Source organism: Planococcus citri, chromosome 2, assembly GCF_950023065.1.
Source record: "Planococcus citri chromosome 2, ihPlaCitr1.1, whole genome shotgun sequence".
Classification (NCBI taxonomy): Eukaryota; Metazoa; Arthropoda; class Insecta; order Hemiptera; family Pseudococcidae; genus Planococcus; species Planococcus citri.
In genome coordinates, this window is record NC_088678.1 from 47,950,619 (window position 1) to 47,972,100 (window position 21,482).

Here is a 21,482-nt window from a genome sequence, read left to right on the forward strand (position 1 = left end):
CAAATAACAGATGAGTAGAACTTGACTTGTTGATATTTGGATATTCTACAACAAAAAGTCATGTTCGTATTTTGCATACGTCTGACTTTGAAAGTTCTAGAATACTACATTGAAAATCTCAATACACCATACCGCCATAAATTTTCAAAATTGGCTAAAATTAAATAGACCTTTTTTAATGGACTTTCTAAAATTCTACAATATGATGCAATCAGATTTAGGATCGTCAATATATGTGACCGTCCGCGATAAAACCGACCATCCGTCGCAAAAAATCGAAAATGTTTTTTCGCCTATTTTTGGGCCTTAAATGGTTTAGGGAACAAAAATTCGCGGGAAAAAAATTGAAAATTTTTTGCGACGGATGGTCGGTTTTATCGCGGACGGTCACATATGTAGTTTCTATTGCATGTATTAGTATAAAAAAAGTATTTCGATATCAGTCTGAAAACACCCAGTACATCTCTTGGCCAATAAGTGGTTGAGGGACAGTTGAAAAAAATTGAATTCAGTCTTCGAATCATCGAAGTCGAAGGTACCTATCTGATACAGAAGGTACTCGAGTCAGGAAGTATACAATATGCATTTTTAATGCTACGAAACCACGTTAAAGTTCATTAAAGAACAAAGAGAATTCCATCGTCAAATATTAGAAACAAAAGCCGAATAGAAATATTTGTTATGAATAAGGCGCGCGGTAACGGTAGCTTTGTACAAAAGGCGACGAAAAAAAAAAGCGTTCGACGTTTGTACAAAGTAAATTTTTCGAGTCGCGTCGTTGGGGGTTGGGGCGACGACGTCACCTCGCCAGCGAGCGCCACCGCCACCACCACACGGTAAAGCTTAAAGCTTTGTAGGGAAAAACTCTCGTTAATTATTTTTAAAACGGTGAAATTTTAATTTTTCCATCTTAATTATTTTCTTCTAGCCTTTCAAGGTCCACAAAACAAATAAGGGAGTAGTTTGTCACGAGTAATTAGGTCGTCGGATTGAGTTAACATTTTGATCATGTGCTGGCGATGGCGGTTGCCGAGCAGCTTTTGTGCAAGCGTCGCGTCGAGTGAAAAAGAGCTCGTTTGTGATTTTTATACTTTACCTTAGGTTAGCCGTTGTTTGCGTCGTATACGATGTCGCCATATTGTTCGAGTTTTGTGTTCGTCGCCGCAAGTTTCTCTCGAGGGTTCATTATGGTTTTTAATTCAAAGTTATGATTAATTTTGTACGAATCAATGTCGCATTGTTGAAGCGTGCAGACTGCAGAGAAGAGTTTCGGCCGCGGCTGCGGCCGGGCCAGCGACAGCGGCAGAAGCCGCGTAACCGGTGTTGTAACTTTACCATGTTTCGGGCCAAACTTTCAAAACGATGGTACGCGATAATTGGTAAAAGGGTAAATTATAGTGATTAATGTAAACGGTTCAGCACAAAGGATAATTTCTTATCCCATGGCTATTTCGTGTATTTCAAATGACTATCATGTCGTGTAATAAATTTTAATTGCGACATAACTGGATTCCAATTGCAGCCTCGAAGGGTACCATTTTTAAGAATATCTCGATAATTAGCTTTTTGACCCTTATTACTACCCCAAGAAGTGATTGTGTGTTATCTTTCGTTCGGTCTGTTTGATAATTTATGGCTAACTAACTTTCTACGCGGCGTGGCGCGGTGGTGCGTGGTAAACTTTCTATTCGTCAAGTTCTCTGTATCTAGTATCTACCCCTTCAAAAATTCATTTTTCTTATATAGTTATTTGGGACTCGATACTCGATACTTTCTTCAAGGAGTGTTGTATCAGTTAACTGAAGTTATGATATGTGTAAATCCAGGGTGTCTATCGGCACGGAAAAGGGAAAAGGCACAAAAGCACGAAAATAGTAAGTACAGACATTCCTTCAGAAAGCACGAAAATTTCTGAAAAAAACATTGTGGTCATTATCAAAACGGTCGTTGCTCCCAATTTTTATTCAATTTCCTCTGTTCGATACTTCTTGGATTATAAATTTTCAAAAGCATTTGCCCCCACTTCATTTCGGCTACGTCTGTCTTTATTTCTGAATTAAATTTTCTAACTATGCATCCTTCAAATCTGAAAAATTCAAGTCTAAAAAACCGATTCTAATGGGGAAATAATATTTTTAGAATTATTTTTTGACCAGTATTTTGTAACTTCAAAACTTAAAAATTCGCTGAAAATGGAATCAAAATCAGTTTTTTACGATGCTTTTTTAAAAATTGAATTTTTTTCACTACATATTGGGTACTACATATTATGTGAGAAAATTGTGGAAAAATTCGCAATTTTAAATGAATTGTGCATCCTTTTCACTATATTAGCAACCAACTTTTAAAATTCAGATTTTGTTTTGCGAATTCAACGGTTGGTTTATAGACACTGGACCTGCCGAATAAGACAACCAACTGCAGGCCGAAGGGAACTGAAACGGTGAAGAAAAATTGAGTAACGCCAATTTATCCCGCTGGGTGCTCTTGGCTGCGCTGTACTTCAATCTGCAGGCAACGGGGAAAAGGGACGGTGGTGATATTTTGTCTAGTGCCAATTTCTCCCGCTGGATGCTCTTGGCTGCGCTGTATTTTGCATGTATTTTGTTCAGGAATTCGACAACAGCGCAGCCAAGAGCACCCAGCAGGATAAATTGGCGTTACTCAGGATATTTCGCCAAGATGGCTGTCAGTTGGTTGTCTTATACGCAGGTCCAGTGTCTATAGGTTGGTTGCAAAAGTTTGTTAGTAATAAAGATGGACAATTCATTCAAAATTGTGAATTTTCCTCTGTTTTTTCAAATTTTTTGCCTCAATGGTTCAAGAAAATATAGAAAAAACATTTTCAAATCATAAGTTTTCTTTTGCATTTGCTTCGCTTGGATCATCTGAAGTTTTTTCAAATTCTCTGAAAAATGATTGTTCAAAAACAATGAGATAGTTTTACAAAATCTTGAGTAAGGAAAGCAATGAAAAGTTTGCACTTTGCAGGTCATTGCATTGAATTTTTTAGGTAAGTATCTAGGTAATTCAAAAAAGTAGTCCAAAAATCACAAAAATGTATTGACTCTGACTCGTGATCTTAATGAACTATACAGTCCTTTTTAGAGGTGGCGTAAAATGTTTTTGTCACTTCTCTCGTTCTTTTATCATGATTATCGTGATATCACAACACTAACAACTTGAAATTTTTTCTGCAAGAATCGTTAAAGTGAATGCGAAAAATCAGACAATGCGCATGTCAAAATTGTGGGTGGAGCTTACTTCCAAAACACAATAACCTCCCTCCAGTTTTTAGCGTAATTTTCTTGTTGCACACTGGCGATCCTTGCAGAAAAGATCACAAGTTGTTGGTATTTTGATATCACGATAATCGCGATAATTAGAAAAAATTAATCAATTAGCAATCGATAATATTGGCGGCATCCATTGATATAGCCCTCTAGGCTCTAGAGCAGGTATTCTGACTTACCCCAGTGCATCTAAAGGGCAGAGAGGGGCGGTACAAAGAGGATGAATCTGGAAATCTTGTACAGTGAAAGCTGCTTACTTATAATGTTTTAGTAGACTGCTACATAGCGGCAACTTAGCAACCACGTTTATCCCAGCCCGATTTAATAGGTAACTCAAAGCTGCTGATAACACAAACCAATTGATATTGAAAAAAAGAAAATTTTTTTGATAGAAATTTTTACATTGTTTATTTGCACATTGTTTACAAACACATTCTACCACTAAAAAGTGTGTCAACAGTCATTGAACTAAAATTTTGCAAAATTTGCCAGAAAAGTGTTGAAAATACGTTAAAACTTCAAAAAATTATGAAAAAAGTATTCAAAATGATGTCAATCAGAAAAAAATTTAGAAATTTTAGAACAACTTTGCAAAAACATGGTAAAAGAGTGTTAGAATGTTAGAAACATTTTAAAATTACATAAAGTCTATTAAAATCAGTTAAAAATAATAACATTATCAAATGCTTCCATAACAATAACTGATGAAACTATGTAATTTGTTATAAAAAATCGGGACTGAACAATTTTAATAACATTAGGAGATTGATAACATTAACCATTATAAAAATAAGCAACTCTCACTACAGGGTACCCAAAAATATTGTGAACCCCTAAGAAAGTATTTTGTTAAAAATATATATAGGTTGGCAATGCGAAATAGATGCATATGATTGGTGGAATGTTATCACCTCAGTCTAACAACCAATCATGCGCTATCATTATTATCATTCACAGAAAACTTTTTTAGGGGTTCACGATATTTATGGGCACCCTGTATAGTGAATATATTATATATATACAAGGGATGTCCCAAAGGCTAAAAGTAAGGTGCAAAAAATTCTGTAAAATTGAGTTTCCACATCCGGGCTGGATGGGGAGGGTTCCACAACACTGTCCATTTCACTTTGTGTAACCAAACCTCTGCTTTTCTCGCCATGTGAAAAGCCGAGTTATCACAAAAAAGACAAATTGATCGAGCTTGAAGGCATCCACAACAATTTCTACTGAACCAAATATTGTTTCTCCTCATTGGAGAAATTTATCCAAAACGACACACTGAATGTCTTAAAACACTCTGGCCATCCACCTTGCGGCTTATCATCCACACACATCTTACCAATATCAAATTTTGAGCTCTAAACTAACCTTTGTCTTCTAGAAACCACACACAAACCATTACCCCTCTAATCTTGTGATTAATCACCAAAAGTGTCTTCTGTTTTGCGTGAAAAAAAAAATGTATCATAGAAGGCTAGAAGGCTGGAAGGCACCTCTGCAAGCGTGTACTCATAGACAGAGGCCGTCATGTTTAAAAAAGCGGTAAAACCATACTACTGCATGAATCTAAACGCAGTTTGCGGCAAATGCTTCCAAAACCATCCTTCTAAAACATATCCAAAAGCCAGGTTCCTAGGTACAACCCTTCCCACTGAAAAAAAATGTGTACCTTACTTTTGGGACATCCCTTGTAGCTTCATTGAGAAAAATATTTATCAAAAAATCTTCTATTAGAATATTTTTAATATTTGGGGACATCTTGAAGACTATATTTTTGGGTGAGCCCCTCCCCTCACCTAAAAAATTCGTCCCGCCTTCAGAAAGCTTTAAAAGTTTTGAGCGCTCAATATTTGAAGTGGCTGGACTTATAAGAGGCTTCGTCTTTAGAGCATGTTTTGAACTTCTTAAGAGTAGGTATTGGGCAAATGGGTAGGTTCACAGTGTGGTGGCCCAGACCAAGTACATTTATATTAATTCGGCAATAACTTATTTTCGACCAAGATTACTCTTGGCTCCTTTTGAACTCTTGCAATACAAATAGGTACCTATCTAAAATTAGTAACAATAATTATTGAAGAAAGTCTGTTTAATCCTTCATTTTGATCCATAGAAATCCCAACATTGTTTATTAACACGTTCTATATGACGGTTTTCATAAATCGAGTCCACGTCGAAGACATCTCTCAATATTTCTCAACTTGTACATAGGTATACCAAACTCGTAAATTATTCCACTTCTCAACAAAGTAATGAAAAACTTTTCATCATAACCTTGCAAAATCAAAGCCAAGCCAGCCACCAGCGCTGCTACTTGAAGGACCCTAAACAACCTGACTGGAACGACCTAATATTTCTTTTATCGAATACACGATTCGTACTGTAATTCGAATGATGTATACAGAACCACGGTTGAAAACTTTTTAATTCGAAAATGGTCGACGATTTTGCTACCTACTTGAAACTTTTACGATGAATGTTCGAATATCTCACGTCAAGTGTTTCTTTTTTTATGCAGCAACTTTTCTCGAGTGTCAACAAATCCAAAATATTTTTCAATGGCGAAATGAACTTGTAACGTAATATTTTCCTTGTGGATTTATTTATAAGACATAATGAAGCGAGAAAAAAAGCGCGTGTCGTATTACTTTTGTACGATGTCATCGTCCAAATGAGAAGGGTTTTCTTCTAAATATTTCTTTTTCCTTTATAATGTGTCGGCGCCTGTGTATATAAGCAACAACAACAACAACAAAAGTTACTAGAATAAAAAGTATAACAATTGTTTTGTTGATATTTTTACCTACTTGGAGTATTCGCTCGTGTACTTATTACGTGGTAAAAATATTTCGAGTCAAGATTTCCTTAAATATCTATTCACGATGAAGTTATTATTAGGCTTAATCCGGCTTAATTTTATTACGCCTTGTGATTTTTTCCCCTAATTCTGAACTCTGGAAAGCTTTTTTTTTGTTTGTGTTGATTAGATTGATGGAAAATTATTGGATAGAAGACAGAGGATTTTTAGCAGGCACTAAATTAATTGGATGGTTTTCAAATGAGGGGAGAGGGGGTAAAAGAAGTGAAATTTTTGGATTGCCAACAAAACAACCCACATCAATTTCCCGATTCTTAACGAATTTTTAATAATTGTCCTCTCGGTTGATGTGCTTCCTTTTTCTCCACTCCGCACATATGTACATACGAGTAGGTAGGTTGGTAGGTAAAATCGGAAACAACAAATTTTTATCGCGATTTGAGTCGAAATTGCCATAGCGTTTAATGCTAATCTCATGCACCGACGTACAACAAACAAAATATCCCCTCTATAAGGGAAAGATATTCAACGACGAACTACATAGGTAGGTACAGATTAAAATAGAGTGAAAAAAAATTTAAATCGCATTTCCCCAAAAGCGTCTAGCGTGATACGCGTCGACCTTATATGTAGATACAGAAAAAATATTGAAAAAAGGAACCATTCAAAAGAAGTAATAAACACGTCTTTGATATATTGCACCTCGAAGAAGAATTTCAATATCCTGCTCAAAATGACGTCGTCACATCCAGTCTTTTAATATACACCATAACGTTTAAAACGTTTACATTACCAGTGCCATAAATCAAATTTAGATTTTTGCTGGCGAAAATCTTTTTTGCCGCAGTCTAACTGTATGTAGATAACGATAACAGATCCATTCTCGAGATCGGATAACGCATGTAGACATACTTAACCGCGAATATCAACGTTTCAATGTTTTCACTGGCGTAAAAATACGCCTTTTTATCGATATTTAAATTAGAGAATAATTTTGGCGTCGATTCCATACTTACCCGCATCACATTTTCTCGATATTAGAATTTGAAAATTTTCCTTTTTTGTATTCTCTGTACGTCATGTAGAATGTACTTTTCAATTTAAACCTAACGTACCTACCTACGTACATGCATCATAGTGGTACTCAGAGAGCTTCATTTTGAGGTAAAAGTTACTTAGGAAAATTTTTAGCTTCAGAGGTGCCCTTTAAAGAAAATATGGGTCCTGAAAGAGGAGACATTTTCGAAAAAATCTTGGTTTTTTTCGCTCCAGCCCCTGCCCAGCCTGTTTTGGAGGAAATGGTCCTGTTCCAAATGAAAGTAGGTATTCTAGATTCTGCGTCAATCTGTGCAAAAATATTTTCGTATTAATTATACAAAAATATTTAAAGATATTATCTGAAACTGGGTAAATATTTTGGAACGCAGTGGTGCCAATTTTTTAGTCATTATTGCAAACTTCAAAAAATCGAAAAAAATTTACAAGTTTTTGGCTTTTTTTCTTGATTTTCTGAAATAGACAAAAATGACTCAAAAGATTGGCACCACTACGTTGCAAAATATTTCCCCAGTTTCAGAAATTTTATAATTTTGATGCTCTGGCTTAATTAATGCAAAATTTTCAAAACACGATTATACCGAAAAATGAGGGATTCACAAATTTTCAACTGCTCAGTAGAACCTTAAAAGTGGTCTTGGATTTCAATTGTAATAGCATGGATCGACGCAGGATCTCAAATTCCTCCCCCCCCCTTTGAAGGTCCAGATCTCCTATATCCAGGAGCAGCTCCGGAATTAAAATTTTTGTAGGTAACTTTCAACTCAAAATAAAGGTCTCTGGTGAATTTGGTCAAAATGCGCCGGCTTTGTTTAGGAGTGATCCAGCCGACTTGTTCTTCAGCGAGTTGTTCATTGAATATTTGAAAAAATTCATTTTACCTTTGCCATTTGTCGAAAAAAACTGAGAGGCTTCAGAGCAGCTTGAAACCACCTGATTCAGATTTTCAACTAGATTGCGTAAAGTTTTGGAAAAATTTCAACTTTAAAACATGTGCTGGAGCCTCCAGAGTCCAAAACTGCTCAAAAAGATTCAGAATGATTGGGCAATACTTCTGAAAATGAGTTGGTATGACATAGATTTTTGCTTGAGTGAGGAGAATGCCAAGAAACCAAAATAATTATAGCAAACTATTATAACCGTTTCTTCCATTTCAAATCGGTTTTTTAAAAAATTATCGTCAAAAGTAAATGGCGTTGAACAAATTTTCAATTACATATAACGAACGATCTGTAGCTTCGCCTTGTGCAGTTTAAAAAATTTCCAATAGTTGTGATTCGCTTTTGTACCTACTCGTATTTGCGATAAGTATAAATATTATTATCCGATTCGTGTCAGAGTTTGTTCAGTCGTTAGTCGTTCCAACCGAGTACTTCTCCTGATCTCTCGCAATTTTCCTATTCACATTTTATTCGAATGTCATGAAAAGAAAGCTGTGTACTCCACCCATTCGCCATTCATTCGCAAATCCCTGACCACAGTTATACCAACACTTATTACGTTTCAACTTTCTTGGCAGTTGGCACCGAGGTAAAGCAAACAAATATTCGACATTTGCAAACTCTTTTCACAGAATCTATTTTACAATCTACGAAGCAATCTGGATTTTCATACTTTATAATGAGAGAGAACGACACAAGATTAGAAAATCATTTGGCATGAATTTCGAGAAAATTTTATCGGCTATATCGTGCCTTTGCAAAGTAGGAAAAAAACCACATATGTACTCGCAACAATAAAAAAAATGCCCGAGTATGATTTCGATGGCGTCCAGACCCTCGTAGTAATATCCGTAAATTGCACCATACTTACGTATGACATGCTGCGGTGAAAAATTCCATCGTCAAAGAAAAAAAAACTCGGAACACATAAAAGGACAATGTAAATTCGACCAACTGCAGCTTTCGAAAGATTCCTGGGTGTAAAGAGAAGAGGGAATAGGAAAAGGAAGAGCGTAAAATTAGTCAATAGCGAAAAGATGAAGAGTAATCCGACAAATCGCTATATTTTCGGTAAAGCTGTTTAGATTCAGCAATAACCTTATCCGTCATACTTGTAAACGGTGTTGACTTTATCCCCATTTCACGAGATTTACGAAAATTACATTTAAAAATCAACGAATACGAGACATTCGCCCAAGTTTTCAAATTGGGGTCTTTACGCGAGAATCCATTTAACGGTAAATTGCGCTGATTCGTCATTTCACGTAGATCGGAGACGCCACCTGACACTTTTTATGCGTCGGCGCTCGCCGACGCACATGCAACTTCATTAAAAACACGCCGGCGAAAGCATTCGTTAGCTAACTTGATGCTTCAACGAACTTAATCTTATTTTATAAACTAGATTAGGTTTACTTGAGCAAGACGCGCCGCTGTATATGTATACATTCGCGAGGAAGACGATGTGTTTTTTTCCACCTTAGATATTCTAGCGATGAAGGAATAGAGAGGTAGGTACACATGTGTATAGGTGTAGAAAGTACGGTACCTACCTACCTACATACTGCACAGTGCACACATACCAGAACGCCTTCCTTCTTTATCAACGTTTTCAAAACAAAATGAACGGCTTTAAAAGCTCTGGAAGGCAACCAGTTTGTTTTCACGCTTCAGTCTAGGTTCAAACCGGTAATTGTATGCTTGGACTTTTAAAGTCATTGACCTGTGTGCCTGGACTCTCAAGGTCATTGGCCAGTTTGTCTGGATTCTCAAAGAAAGTGTCTAACAGGTCCTACTAGTCCTACTAATCCTACTAAAGTCCTACTTTTCAACAATATTTTATCCATAAGTCCTACTTTTTTTCAATAAGACTTTTTCAAATTTTCAATTTTTCCCCTTTTTCCGGAATTTTGAACAAATTTTGTAGAAAAGGGCTCATTTGTCGACTTTTTTAGATTTTTAATTACACATTTTTGAGAGCTTTTGCCCTCACTTTGCTCGAGCTATTGGCTCTTCTTCTCCTGCTTACATAAAAAACTTATTGTTCAAATTCAAGAAATGTTCAAGTTTGAATCAGTAGAATAAAATATCTCCATGAAAAAACTTTTTGATAATTACTTTTGAAAGCATGATTGAATTTTTGAAAACTTTTGGCCTCGCTTGACTCAAACTTTTTGCTTTTATTTTTCAAGTTTGATTGTTTTTTTGAAATAATCATCATTTAAATGTTTAAATTTTAAAACATAAATAATAATTTTCTTCATCATGTCACACCAGGAAATATCGTTTTCATACCCCTCAATATACTAATTTTTGAGAGGTTTTGCACTCGCTTCGCTCGGGTCCGTTTCTATTTTTACGTATCTGTTGAAAAAGTTGAAAACCCCCTTTCACTCGATGAAATAAACTCCTCGCAAAAAAATCAAAATTCGAAAAAAATCAATTTTCAATTTCAAACATCAAAAAAAGTTTAAATTTATTCAGTTGTCTTATTTTGACCTCTTTCCGACGCGACGTATTTCATGAAAAAGTTGATAAAAATTACACTCGCTACAAAAAAATGAAAATTCGTTCATTTTTTGAATCTTTTCAAATTTTGATGTTTTTGTGAGGAATTTGTTTCATCGAGTGAAAGGAGTTTTTCAACTTTTTCAACAGATGCGTAAAAATAGGGGTCAAATGGATCAACTTCACCAATCAAACCTTTTTTTTATGTTTTAAATCAAAAAATCGCATTTTTTCGCAAACTTTCAATTTTTTAAAATCAACTTTGCAACATGTTACCATCCCAATTTTTTAATATGTTGTTTAGCATGAAAAGTTGTTCATAATAATATTTTTTTCAGAATTTTTGAGAGTCGGAACGATATGAAAACTACGTTTTGAAACTTTTTTGAGTTAATTTTTTGTACGAAAAAAAGTGGCAACACTGATTTTCATGATTAAAAAGCCTTTCAAAACCCCTAACTATGGGGAAAAGTTCCATTTTGGTAGGTATCGCGGTTATCGAGTAATCCACTGCTGAAATGGATGACATTTTAAGTTCACTGAAAACTTTGACATCCCCTGGCTGCCTTTAAAAATGGGCTAGAGGGCTGCGATTTGCGCCATTGGTCATCCCTTCAAAAGGTCTTTCCACAGGAGTAATTTCAAAAAAATCGCCGAACCCCCCTACCACTTCGTGATCCAATTGAGATGGAATGACCCGTGAACATGATGTGATATTCATCAATTTTTAAAATTGATAAGAAGAAAATAAAACTAAAAATTTAAGTGAAACGTTGAATTTTTGGCATCTACTTGTTTAAATAAAATCATAAAATGTTTGAAGATATAATTTTTTACAAAAAGTTGGCTAGAAACTTGAATATAAATTTCGAGACCCCCCCCCCACTTTAAAAATTCCATAAGTGCTCGAAAAATGACCTGCTGATAGTGCTTCTAAAAGACCTACGTTTTTATCTGGAAATTTTGTTGGACACCCTGTCAAAGTTTTCTGTCTTCCTGTCTAGTCTCTTAAGGTCATTGCCTTGTCTGTCTGGTCTCTCAAGGTCGTCTGCCCATCTGTCGAACCTCTCAGCAATTTAGTAATTTTGTTTCAAATTCTTGTGAGTCAGATTTGGTATCTAAAAGGCCTTTTTTAGATAAGTTTTATCAAATTTGGAGAGACTGCGGATTTCACTATTTTACCATTGAAGGCTGCTTCGGCTCTTTTAATGCTTCATTTATTGAATTTTGATCAAAAATTGCGAAATTAGCATCGAAAAAACGTGTCGCCTCAGCATATTGAAATAATGGTATAAAGTAAATTTTAGCTTTCCAACTTCATTGGGTAAAATTTTTGGTTATTTCAACTTTCAAAAATTCTCTGCAGGCTGCAAAACTGCTCAAATGGTTTCGAGGGGTTGAAAATGAGCTTACAAGGGAACCTCTTGAGGTGTCACACTCCGATTTGAACGGGACCGCGATTTTTGGAAAATGCATGGTCTAAAAACCGCAAAACCAAATTTTCAGCTGCCCAAGTTCATTTTTCGATCTTTGGCGAATTTTTGAAAATTCAAAATTGACTGTTTTTGGCGATTTATGCTTTTTTTTTAAAGTACGTACTTGATCAGTAAAAATGGTCAAAATAAGTCCCAAAACTAATATTGACTACCCAAATCCAAATTTTACCATTTCCAACCATTCTGGAGCCTCCAGCGTGATGTTTCAATTTCTCCAGAATTTTGAATTTGCTCCAGAAGGCGTGAATATGCAGTTGGGCAGCTAAAAATCGAGTTGTGTATTATACTCAACATGTTTAAACGAGTTTATCCACATTTGAACCGATTTTGGAAGTGACACCTCAAAAGTGGTTTTTTGACCAGCTTTTTCAAAATTAAAAAATCCAAAAAATCAAAAGATAACCGTTTGTGAGGAAATTTTTGTGCGAATCGCTGTATTTTGTCCGTAACTGACCCCCCAAATTAAAATTTTACTATTTCCAGCCATTCTGGAGCCTCCAGCGCGATTTTCAACTGGAGCAAATTCAAAATTCTGGAGAAATTGAAACATCACGCTGGAGGCTCCAGAATGGCTGGAAATGGTAAAATTTGGATTTGGGTAGTCAATATTAGTTTTGGGACTTATTTTGACCATTTTTACTGATCAAGTACGTACTTTAAAAAAAAAGCATAAATCGCCAAAAACAGTCAATTTTGAATTTTCAAAAATTCGCCAAAGATCGAAAAATGAACTTGGGCAGCTGAAAATTTGGTTTTGCGGTTTTTAGACCATGCATTTTCCAAAAATCACGGTCCCGTTCAAATCGGAGGGTAACATCTCAAGAGGTTTTTTCATAAATACTAAATTTCAGTTTTTTTTGGCCAACCTGGTGAAATTTTTGATTTTGTTTCTTTTTTGGTTCGAATATTATTTTATAATAAAAATTCATCATCATCAGAAATCGAAAAACACGTTTTAGCGTTTGAAATTTTGGACGGTGATGTATTTTTGCACATTCTTTTCCGTATTTAGTCTTTGTCCTATGGATGGTAGCAAAAGGAGAGGGGTGAAAGAAGCAGTTTGTGTATTAAAGTATACGCGATGCATTCCTTTGAGTACATTTCGATGCGAGTACAGATTAACCAGAAATAGAAAAATTAAGTATGCCACTTGGGTCCTATTTTATGTATTACTGCCTTGTATGGAAATTGCCCGCTCGCCTCACTTCACCCTGCTGCCATTAACGCGACAATTACGACTACAAGAGTCGTATTGTAAAGCGAAAAATTTACGTTAACGAAGAATTCTTGAATTTATTCCAAATTACTAATCGTATATATGTAGTACCACCGGAAAAGCTAAAAAGCGAACGTCATTCGTTCAGCTGGTCTGCACTTTGGATGACTTTTACTCGGCGACATCCATTTCTCTATTTTTTCACGCGCTTTTAACCCTTTATGTTCTGGTAAAAACTTAGCAAAAAAGTTGGCAATTTTTTTTATATCGAAAGTAGAATTTTTACCAAGTTGGTCAAACAAATTAAGACCTACCCGGCATACCTATTTGTAGATTTGTTAGCGAATTCGCTCGTAAATGGTATGTAGACATACCTACCCGTATGTTTGTTAACTCACTAGATGGAAGACGCTTTTAAGAGTACCTATTACCTAATGTCGTATGTTTAAAACTTCATTAAACCGGTATTCGGTCTGTTTTTGGTAACTTTGTACTCGGGAATAATATAATGACGTTATTAAAAGTTTTCTTTTTTTTTTAAAGGTTTAAATGTCAACACAGAGACTCTTTCGTAACCTCGCATCGAAAAAGTTGTTTTCAGTTACGGAAGCATTTTCCAAGCAACGACTCTTTAGCTCGCTGGACTTATAAATTAACCGTCTCTTGTCTTAAAATTAGCTGTAAAGTTTACCCTTAATGGCAGTTTTGGCAATTTTTTTGCTTTAGCTTTTAATTAACAAAATATTCTCGGATTATTATATAATCGAAAAAAAATAAGAGGGGAATGAAAAACTTGGCCTAATTTTTCGTTGTATTACTTTGGTTTTTATCTCTATCTCGTACTTACACCGACTCGACGACGGGCGAATTATTCAAATGTGTTTTAGATTTTGCTTTTTCTAAACGTAGGTATACCGACGACCGAGTCAACTGTATAGGAGGCCTATGAGTGTATATACGAAACATTCGAATATTACGAAAGTTCGTTAGTTTCGCTATTCTTCGGATTTAATGTGCGAAAACCGTTTCAATGAGCATCTTTTGGCAGTTAAACAAAACCTTCGTTGAAGAACACATTTTATATAAAGTTTTTATGACGCCTTGTTTCCGTTGCGTTGCGTTTTGTCAGTGTTTTTCCTTTTGCCTGCTCTTGCTCTCCTGCTCCTCCAGCTCGATTGTTGCCTTTTGCGCGAATAAACTTTTTCACCTTGTCTGCGAAAATCGTAGTATACGCACAGTCGGAGTGTGTTTAATTTTTTTTTTTTTAATTAAAATAATCTTACTGGTGAAGCTGTTTCCAAAGGTTAGGTTAGGTTGAGGTGAAAATTAATTTTTGGGAAAGTTTACTCGATTTTACAACCTATTATAGAAATGTTTCAAATTGATCTGAAAATTTAGAAATTTGCATAAAAATTGTTCCAATTTATAGAGTTGAACTTTTCATGGAGGCTCCAAATCAGCTTGGAAATAAGTCGTGATTGATTTTGGTGGTCGACTTCGGTAAACGAATCGATTTTCAGATTTTTATCTCATAAAAGTTTTTCTTTGACAATTTATTTATTTAAAAAAAATACTCAAGTACCTATCTAATTTAAAGCTAGAAAAACTAAAAATCTACTGGAAGCTCCGGAACAACTGAATACCTCCATCAATTGATGCAGGAAGTTGATGATAGGATATAAACCAAACAGCCTTCTACACTAAAAAGTGTATGCTCGGTGGCGTAGTGGGTTGCGCGGGTTCAAATCCCACTAGAGACGCAGGCATTAACGTGTAATGTATACATTGTAGTGCATTTAACATCTATTACACTTTAAGCTCCAAGCACCAGAACAGTAGAGGCAACAGAAATGCACGCAATCTGTTGCCGGTATCAAAAAGCTGTAACTGGTTGAGCAACTATAGGTAGCAGTGATTATGGAACTCAGGGTTGTAAAAACCCGGCTAGTGATGTATAAGCTTAAGCTACTTTGTAGATAGCGTAGAAAGCAACGGGAAAATACTACGTGAAAGCTCAAAACAACGTCGATTCCCCAGAATAATCGCAGTGGCAATAGGCATTCGCCTCACCCTGTTAGGGTACCACAAAAATGCGATTTCCAATGTCCTGTAAAGGACAAGGAACCATGACAACGACACTAAAAAGTAAAAATCAAAAAGAAACTCACGATTAGCTAAATTGTTTTTCTGGCCCAAAAATTTGACTGCCAGTTGGAATAAATATTTACTTTCCCTTGAAAAGAAATTTCTTTCGAGTTCCGAGTGTCTAGCTCTAGAGCTGTTGTGATTCCCTGTACCCCTTCACTTGAAATGTTGAAAAGTTAATATGGACAGACCATGACTCAGATTACTAAGAAAGCAGTATGCAATGCCATGCAGTCTATCTTAGATAACATCAGAGATCAGGGTGTAAAAATCAAGAAAGTCATAACCGATAACGGTTTGCAATTCATATCAGATTCGTGGTACAATTTACTCGAGAACAACGACATCAAGGTTGCGCATACCACAGCGTATAATCCGCAATCTTCCTCCGTTGAAAGGACCATGCGCGTCATAGGAGATAAGTTGGGAGTCAAATTGAACAAAACACACGATCCTCACAGAATGCATCTGATATAGAAAAAAATGGTTTGTTGCTGAAATCAAAAATGAGATCAACAACACTCTGACAGCTTTTAAATTTAAACCCAACAAAGCTTGGGGTATTAAAGATAAAACCTGCCCCAAACTGGTGGGAATATGTATTGGTGCGACAGAAAAAGTACAAAATAGGGTATTTCAACAACATTTTTTAACGAGGGTTCAGCACGACAAATTTAGCTACATAATACGAATGACAATTCAATTTCATATAACGACAAAAGAAATGTAATCCACCTCCAAATAAAATTTTGAGAGCCAAAAAAAAATTATAGCCAGAAAAATGAATGATTTCCCGCCAAACAGAAAAATTTCCAGAAAAATAACTCATTTTGTAATGGAATTTTTCTTTGTAAAAATTAACATTTATAAATTTTACGAATGGGAAGTCCTTTATTTTTTGAAAAAACTCCTTTTTTAAGATGAATTTTAAGTTTTGCTTCCCAAAAAAATTGATTCCTTGCAGAAATTATTGCTAAAAATTGTGAAAAGTAATAGTTTTTTTTAGTTGCTAAAATTGTGAAAAATTTTTGTTTTTTTGATAAAATTTTCAAAAATTATCAAAAAGTCTTTCTTTTTTTCAGAATTACCAAATAAATTTTGCTTTTTACAAAACTGCCAAGAATCTTGCTTTTTTCCAAAAATTGGCATAGTTTTTCTAATTATTTAAAAAAATTTGCTGTCATGTTTTTTTATGAAATTCCATAAAAAACTAGTTCAAATCGCTAAAAATTGATAGAAATTTTGACTTGTTTTTTTTTCAAGATGCTTCACAGATTTTTTTTAGATAGAATTTCTTTTAAAAACTTAAGCTTATTTTTTTAAGGGGGGGGGGATTGAAGTGAATGCAAAAATTTTATCACACAGTGGGTTTTGTAGCAAATTTTATCCTCTTTTCATTGGTGTTTTCAGTTTTAAAAAAAAAACAGAAAACAAAAAATGGAATATCGATTATAGCGTGAACTTTTTGCCAAAATTCTTCTGACTTGAGAGCGAGGCACTCCTTCCTACACCCCCCTCCCTCCCTCCCTCCAGTCAGCACACATCTACTGAGGTGAGTTCCAAAACTCTGAAGGTACAAAACACTACTTTGAAAATTTTTTGTATGTACCTACATCATTTGGCCATAATAATTATTATAATTTTGCTAAGCTTCATCAAATTAAAAATGAAAAAAAAATGAAAATGAAAATGAAAATGAAAATGCTATTAGGTATTTTCAAACTATTTCTCAAGGGATTAATAAATTTAAAAAAATCAATTTTTCTGAATATTCTGTGATTTTTACCTACATAAATAAGAAGGAAACTGACTGCATATATCGGCACTCGTCTCTACTAGTGCATTTCTTCACACACGTGGTTACAAAATAGTATACCTACAATGTGGTGACGATGGCGTAAATTTATGCACATTTTACGATCTCCGCGTACAAACGTTGGAATCATTCCAATGATGGTCCCCCTGCAGCGCCACTGTAAAAGGGTGCCTTTGTAGAATACTATATATATGTACTTACTCGTACATTAACATTACATACACATCGATATTGGTATTGCAAATGCAACTCTCCTAAATTGGTTATTTTTATATTTCTGTTTATAGGTAATAGGCTGGAATGCGATTGTAACCTATCTTGGATCCGAACACTGGCCAACGAAACAGCCAACACTCAGCTGAGATCGAAATTGCAGCAGCTTTCATGCTACATGAAAGGCGACTATTACACTAACGACGATAGCGATCAAGAAATTAACACGAATGGACTTACCGATAGCAGATTATTAAGGGAAGGTGCTCTAAGCAGTAGTCGTAACCTAGAGAATATGCCTGAGAACGTTGATCGTATGCTGAAACTATTCAACATTCCAGCCGAAACGTTACCGTGTCCGGAGAAAAGACAAGCTAATGAGAATCCACTTATGGAACAGATGTCAAAAAATGAACGTGCTAGTGGAAGTCCTTGTGTGTTATTAAATTTCAAATTATTTACTTGTTTATTTTTAATGGCGGCGTTTGTTTTATAATTCATCGATTTATTTTAATAAGCGATTTCATCTGTATAACGATGTTGTATATTACTTATTTCCAAAGTTTTTTTTTTAATATTTTAATTTTTATATGAGTATGATGAGGTGGTTCAAGAAGCGGAGTCTGTTTTGTTAATAGGTTTTCTGAATTAGTTGAGGGATGAAGCTGAGCTAATTCTCGATGTGTAGAGTGAATTTGTTTTTTTGGATTGTTGGATCTTTTATCGTTCCACCTTCAGTGTTTTTAATAAGCCTGAGCAGAGCAAAATTTGAATAACTAAGAGTAAGTAAATGAATCCTATTCAGTTCTCAAGTACTATAATCACTTGAGCTAGGATGACCGAAGACCCTGCAATCGAAAGAAGAATACTCATTTTACAAATCCAATGGTCACTCACCTTGATTCGTTTACCTATAGGTACCTACTATTTGAAAAGTTGTCGATGAAATGACATCTCTCTTGAAACCACCTTAGAATATAAATATTGTTTTTTTTTTTGCTTTCAACGTTTCTCTCTATTTTTCCCCCTCGTGTATTTTATTATGTAAATATTGTACAGCATGTTTTTTTCTTTTTTAAAAAAACATAAAATATGTACATTTCTTGGACGATTTTCATAATAGGTATACGATTTAGTTCCTAGGTGTATTGTATCTAATGTAGTATGTTCACAATTTCGAGCAAAGGGAGTATATGCTTTGAGAAGACTGAGCGAAAATACTCGTTTGTTTGCAGAATGTTTTAAATTTTAAGAAATTAGTTAGTTATCATCTCACTTTAGCTTAAAATTACTTTTTTGTTGAAATTTTTTTTTATTTGTTAAAAAAAAAACTTACTTGAAACGTTATGCATTTGAATGGCCTATGAACGTACTAGTGCCCTGTTTTTAATTATTTTTTTACATGATCCTTTTCCCCCCGTCCTGCAATGAATCTCGATACATATATTTTCCTGTTGTTTCGAATTTCTTTTTATTTCCATTTCATCGTACCTACACGAGAATAGACCACGATGCGGGTTATGTTAACCTAATTTTTATACGGGAGTTGAACGAACAAATTTTTCATCTTTATTAATTACTATAGGCAATCACGGAGATGAATTTTTACTTTTTTTTTTAAATTTATTTATTTCGAAGATGTACGTTGACGTATGATTTTTTTGGCGTTTTAATTGTAATTTTTATATTTTCTTTTATTCAATAAATTTGCTTTGTGCTTTTATAATATTTATTTGTGTTGACGTGTTATTTTTAATTTGATTGCAAAAAAAAAATTAGGCATTTGCTCTATACACCTGCTGGAGTTTTGTACAGAATTACTTATATAGTCCTGGAAATCAATTTTCATCAATTTTTAAAAAATTTAAGAAGGTGCTATTGAGGGAATCTCTCGAGATGTCCTACTTTTAATTGAACGGAATCGTGATTTTTGGAAAGAGTGTGGTCTGAAACCCAGGTAACCAAAATTTCAGCTACACAAATTGATTTTTCGATTTTTGGGGAATTTTTAAAAATTCAAAATTGATTATTTTTTGCGATTTATAATTTTTTTTTCATACATTTTTTCAGTAAAAATGATGGAAATTAGCCTTGAAATAATTAATATCAACTTATTCGAACCAAACGTCATTGCTTTCGGTCATTTTGGAGCTTCCAATGCGATTTTCAATTTCTCCACACTGACAAATTGGTCAATTTTTTCCGAACTTTGAATCTATTTTTATTTTTAAATCAGAAATCACCTAAAATGGTCAATTTTGAATTTTTTATAGCTTCATCGCCAAAAATCGAAAAATCAGTCTGAGCTGGTGAAATTTTGGTTAGGAGGTTCAGATTACGTTTTCCCCAAAAATCGCTGTCCTGTTCAAATTGTAGGTGGACACCTCGACTCTGGGGAAGTTGGCCTTGTTAGATGTACCTGTTGAAAGTTTTTACCCCTCACCTCTATCTCTTTCACCTTTCCAAATGAGAAGAATTAAATTTCTGGTAGAGTTTCAATAATTATTATATTGCCTTCTAAAGTCACCTGCAATGAAAATGAAAAAAAGGCTCGTCTGAAAGGGAATGTAATCGTATGTTCTACCTAAAATGCTATGTAATGTGATTTCAAACGAAGAATTTTAAATTACTTTCTTGTAATTCGATAGGCGTTTTGAGAAATTGAAAAAACTTGACAATGTTAACTTTGTAGGATAATTAATATCAGATGAAATGGCTTTTAGCCAATTTAAACAATTAGATCTCTCCGATTGCGTATCAATTTATTAAATACGAAGGTCTTGAGCGTTATCGTAATATGCTGTATATCGTGATTCGCAAAAAGTATCTCTTTCTCTAGCACAGAAAGTAGAGCTCAAATTTGTGAGTCGTGACTTATTGTTTAAGAATCAGCCTACATAGACTTCTTGCTTTTCCGCTATTGAACATCAATTCAACTAAAATACTGTACCTATCTAAAGTGGATATACCATACCTATAGATAAGAAATCGCAAACTTTCTGATGAAGATTTTCAATCAAGTCGAAAATTCACTCGATATGAAATCGAAATGAAATCAACTTCGATAAATCTTCTATTACTGTTCGATAATACTTCAAACAGAAATCGACATATTATCGAAAAGTATGTAATTGAGAACGATAAAAATTTTGGATTGCTTAACGAATATTGAATTTTTTTTATTCATTTCGCATAAAATGCAGAATAGGTATCTGTTAAAAATAGTAAAAATATCTGACTATAAACTAACGATTTATTTTCGATAAATTTGACCGTCGATAAGGTCGACATGGGTCGACAGATTGTATTGTGGTTCTCGGGGACTGATATGGAGAAACATTTCGTTGAATTTCTACTTCTAGCATAGAGAATTAAATTTTTTTCCAAATTCAGTTGTACATGAGACGGAAAATTTCGTTACTTTTTATTTACAGTTGAAAATCCCCCCCCCCCCCACAGTAAATTTTACTATGTATCAGATGCATGGCGCCATCTCTTAGAATATCGACAGACTGTCTGATAATGAGTAGGCTCCGCTCTGTGGACTTGAACTCGAAGGATTACGTGAAAAATATTTCGCATGATCGCGCTAGTTGTACTTACTCTGATCATTATTATTTTTATTTCACCCGAGTTTTCAAAAATGCTGAAATCTTTAAACTCCATCTTTTTATTTATGAATGATATTCCTCTTCTTTCTTACTCTCTATAACACCCATCTCGAAAAAATTTTGCAAAACCATCGACGACGATTTATTTTTTTATTTTGTTTGGAGCTTACCAAATTTGAAGGCTTTAGGAGGCTTGTATCAAAAAATGTATCTGAAATTTGAAATCGGCACTTTTAAAAACCTATTACATGTACGAAAATGATAATTCATACGTCGCAGTAATAGTAGATAGGTAGGTCTATAGCTATCTGCAATTATACATATTACATCATCACTCATCAATCATCACATTCTTGGATATTCTTAATCAAA

At 34.6% G+C, this 21,482-nt stretch overlaps 1 protein-coding gene across 3 annotated transcripts in view; it reads left to right on the forward strand.

The window, feature by feature from the left end:
- Window positions 1-19,227, forward strand: part of LOC135836181 (connectin-like) — a 289,346-nt gene extending 270,119 nt beyond the window's left edge. For all 3 annotated transcript variants that reach the window (XM_065350833.1, XM_065350834.1, XM_065350832.1), the window contains one exon: window positions 17,574-19,227. In XM_065350833.1, the coding sequence (XP_065206905.1) occupies window positions 17,574-17,995 (422 nt within the window). In that variant the 3' untranslated portion in view covers window positions 17,996-19,227. The remainder of the gene's footprint in view (window positions 1-17,573) is intronic.
- The last annotated feature ends 2,255 nt before the right edge of the window (window positions 19,228-21,482 follow it).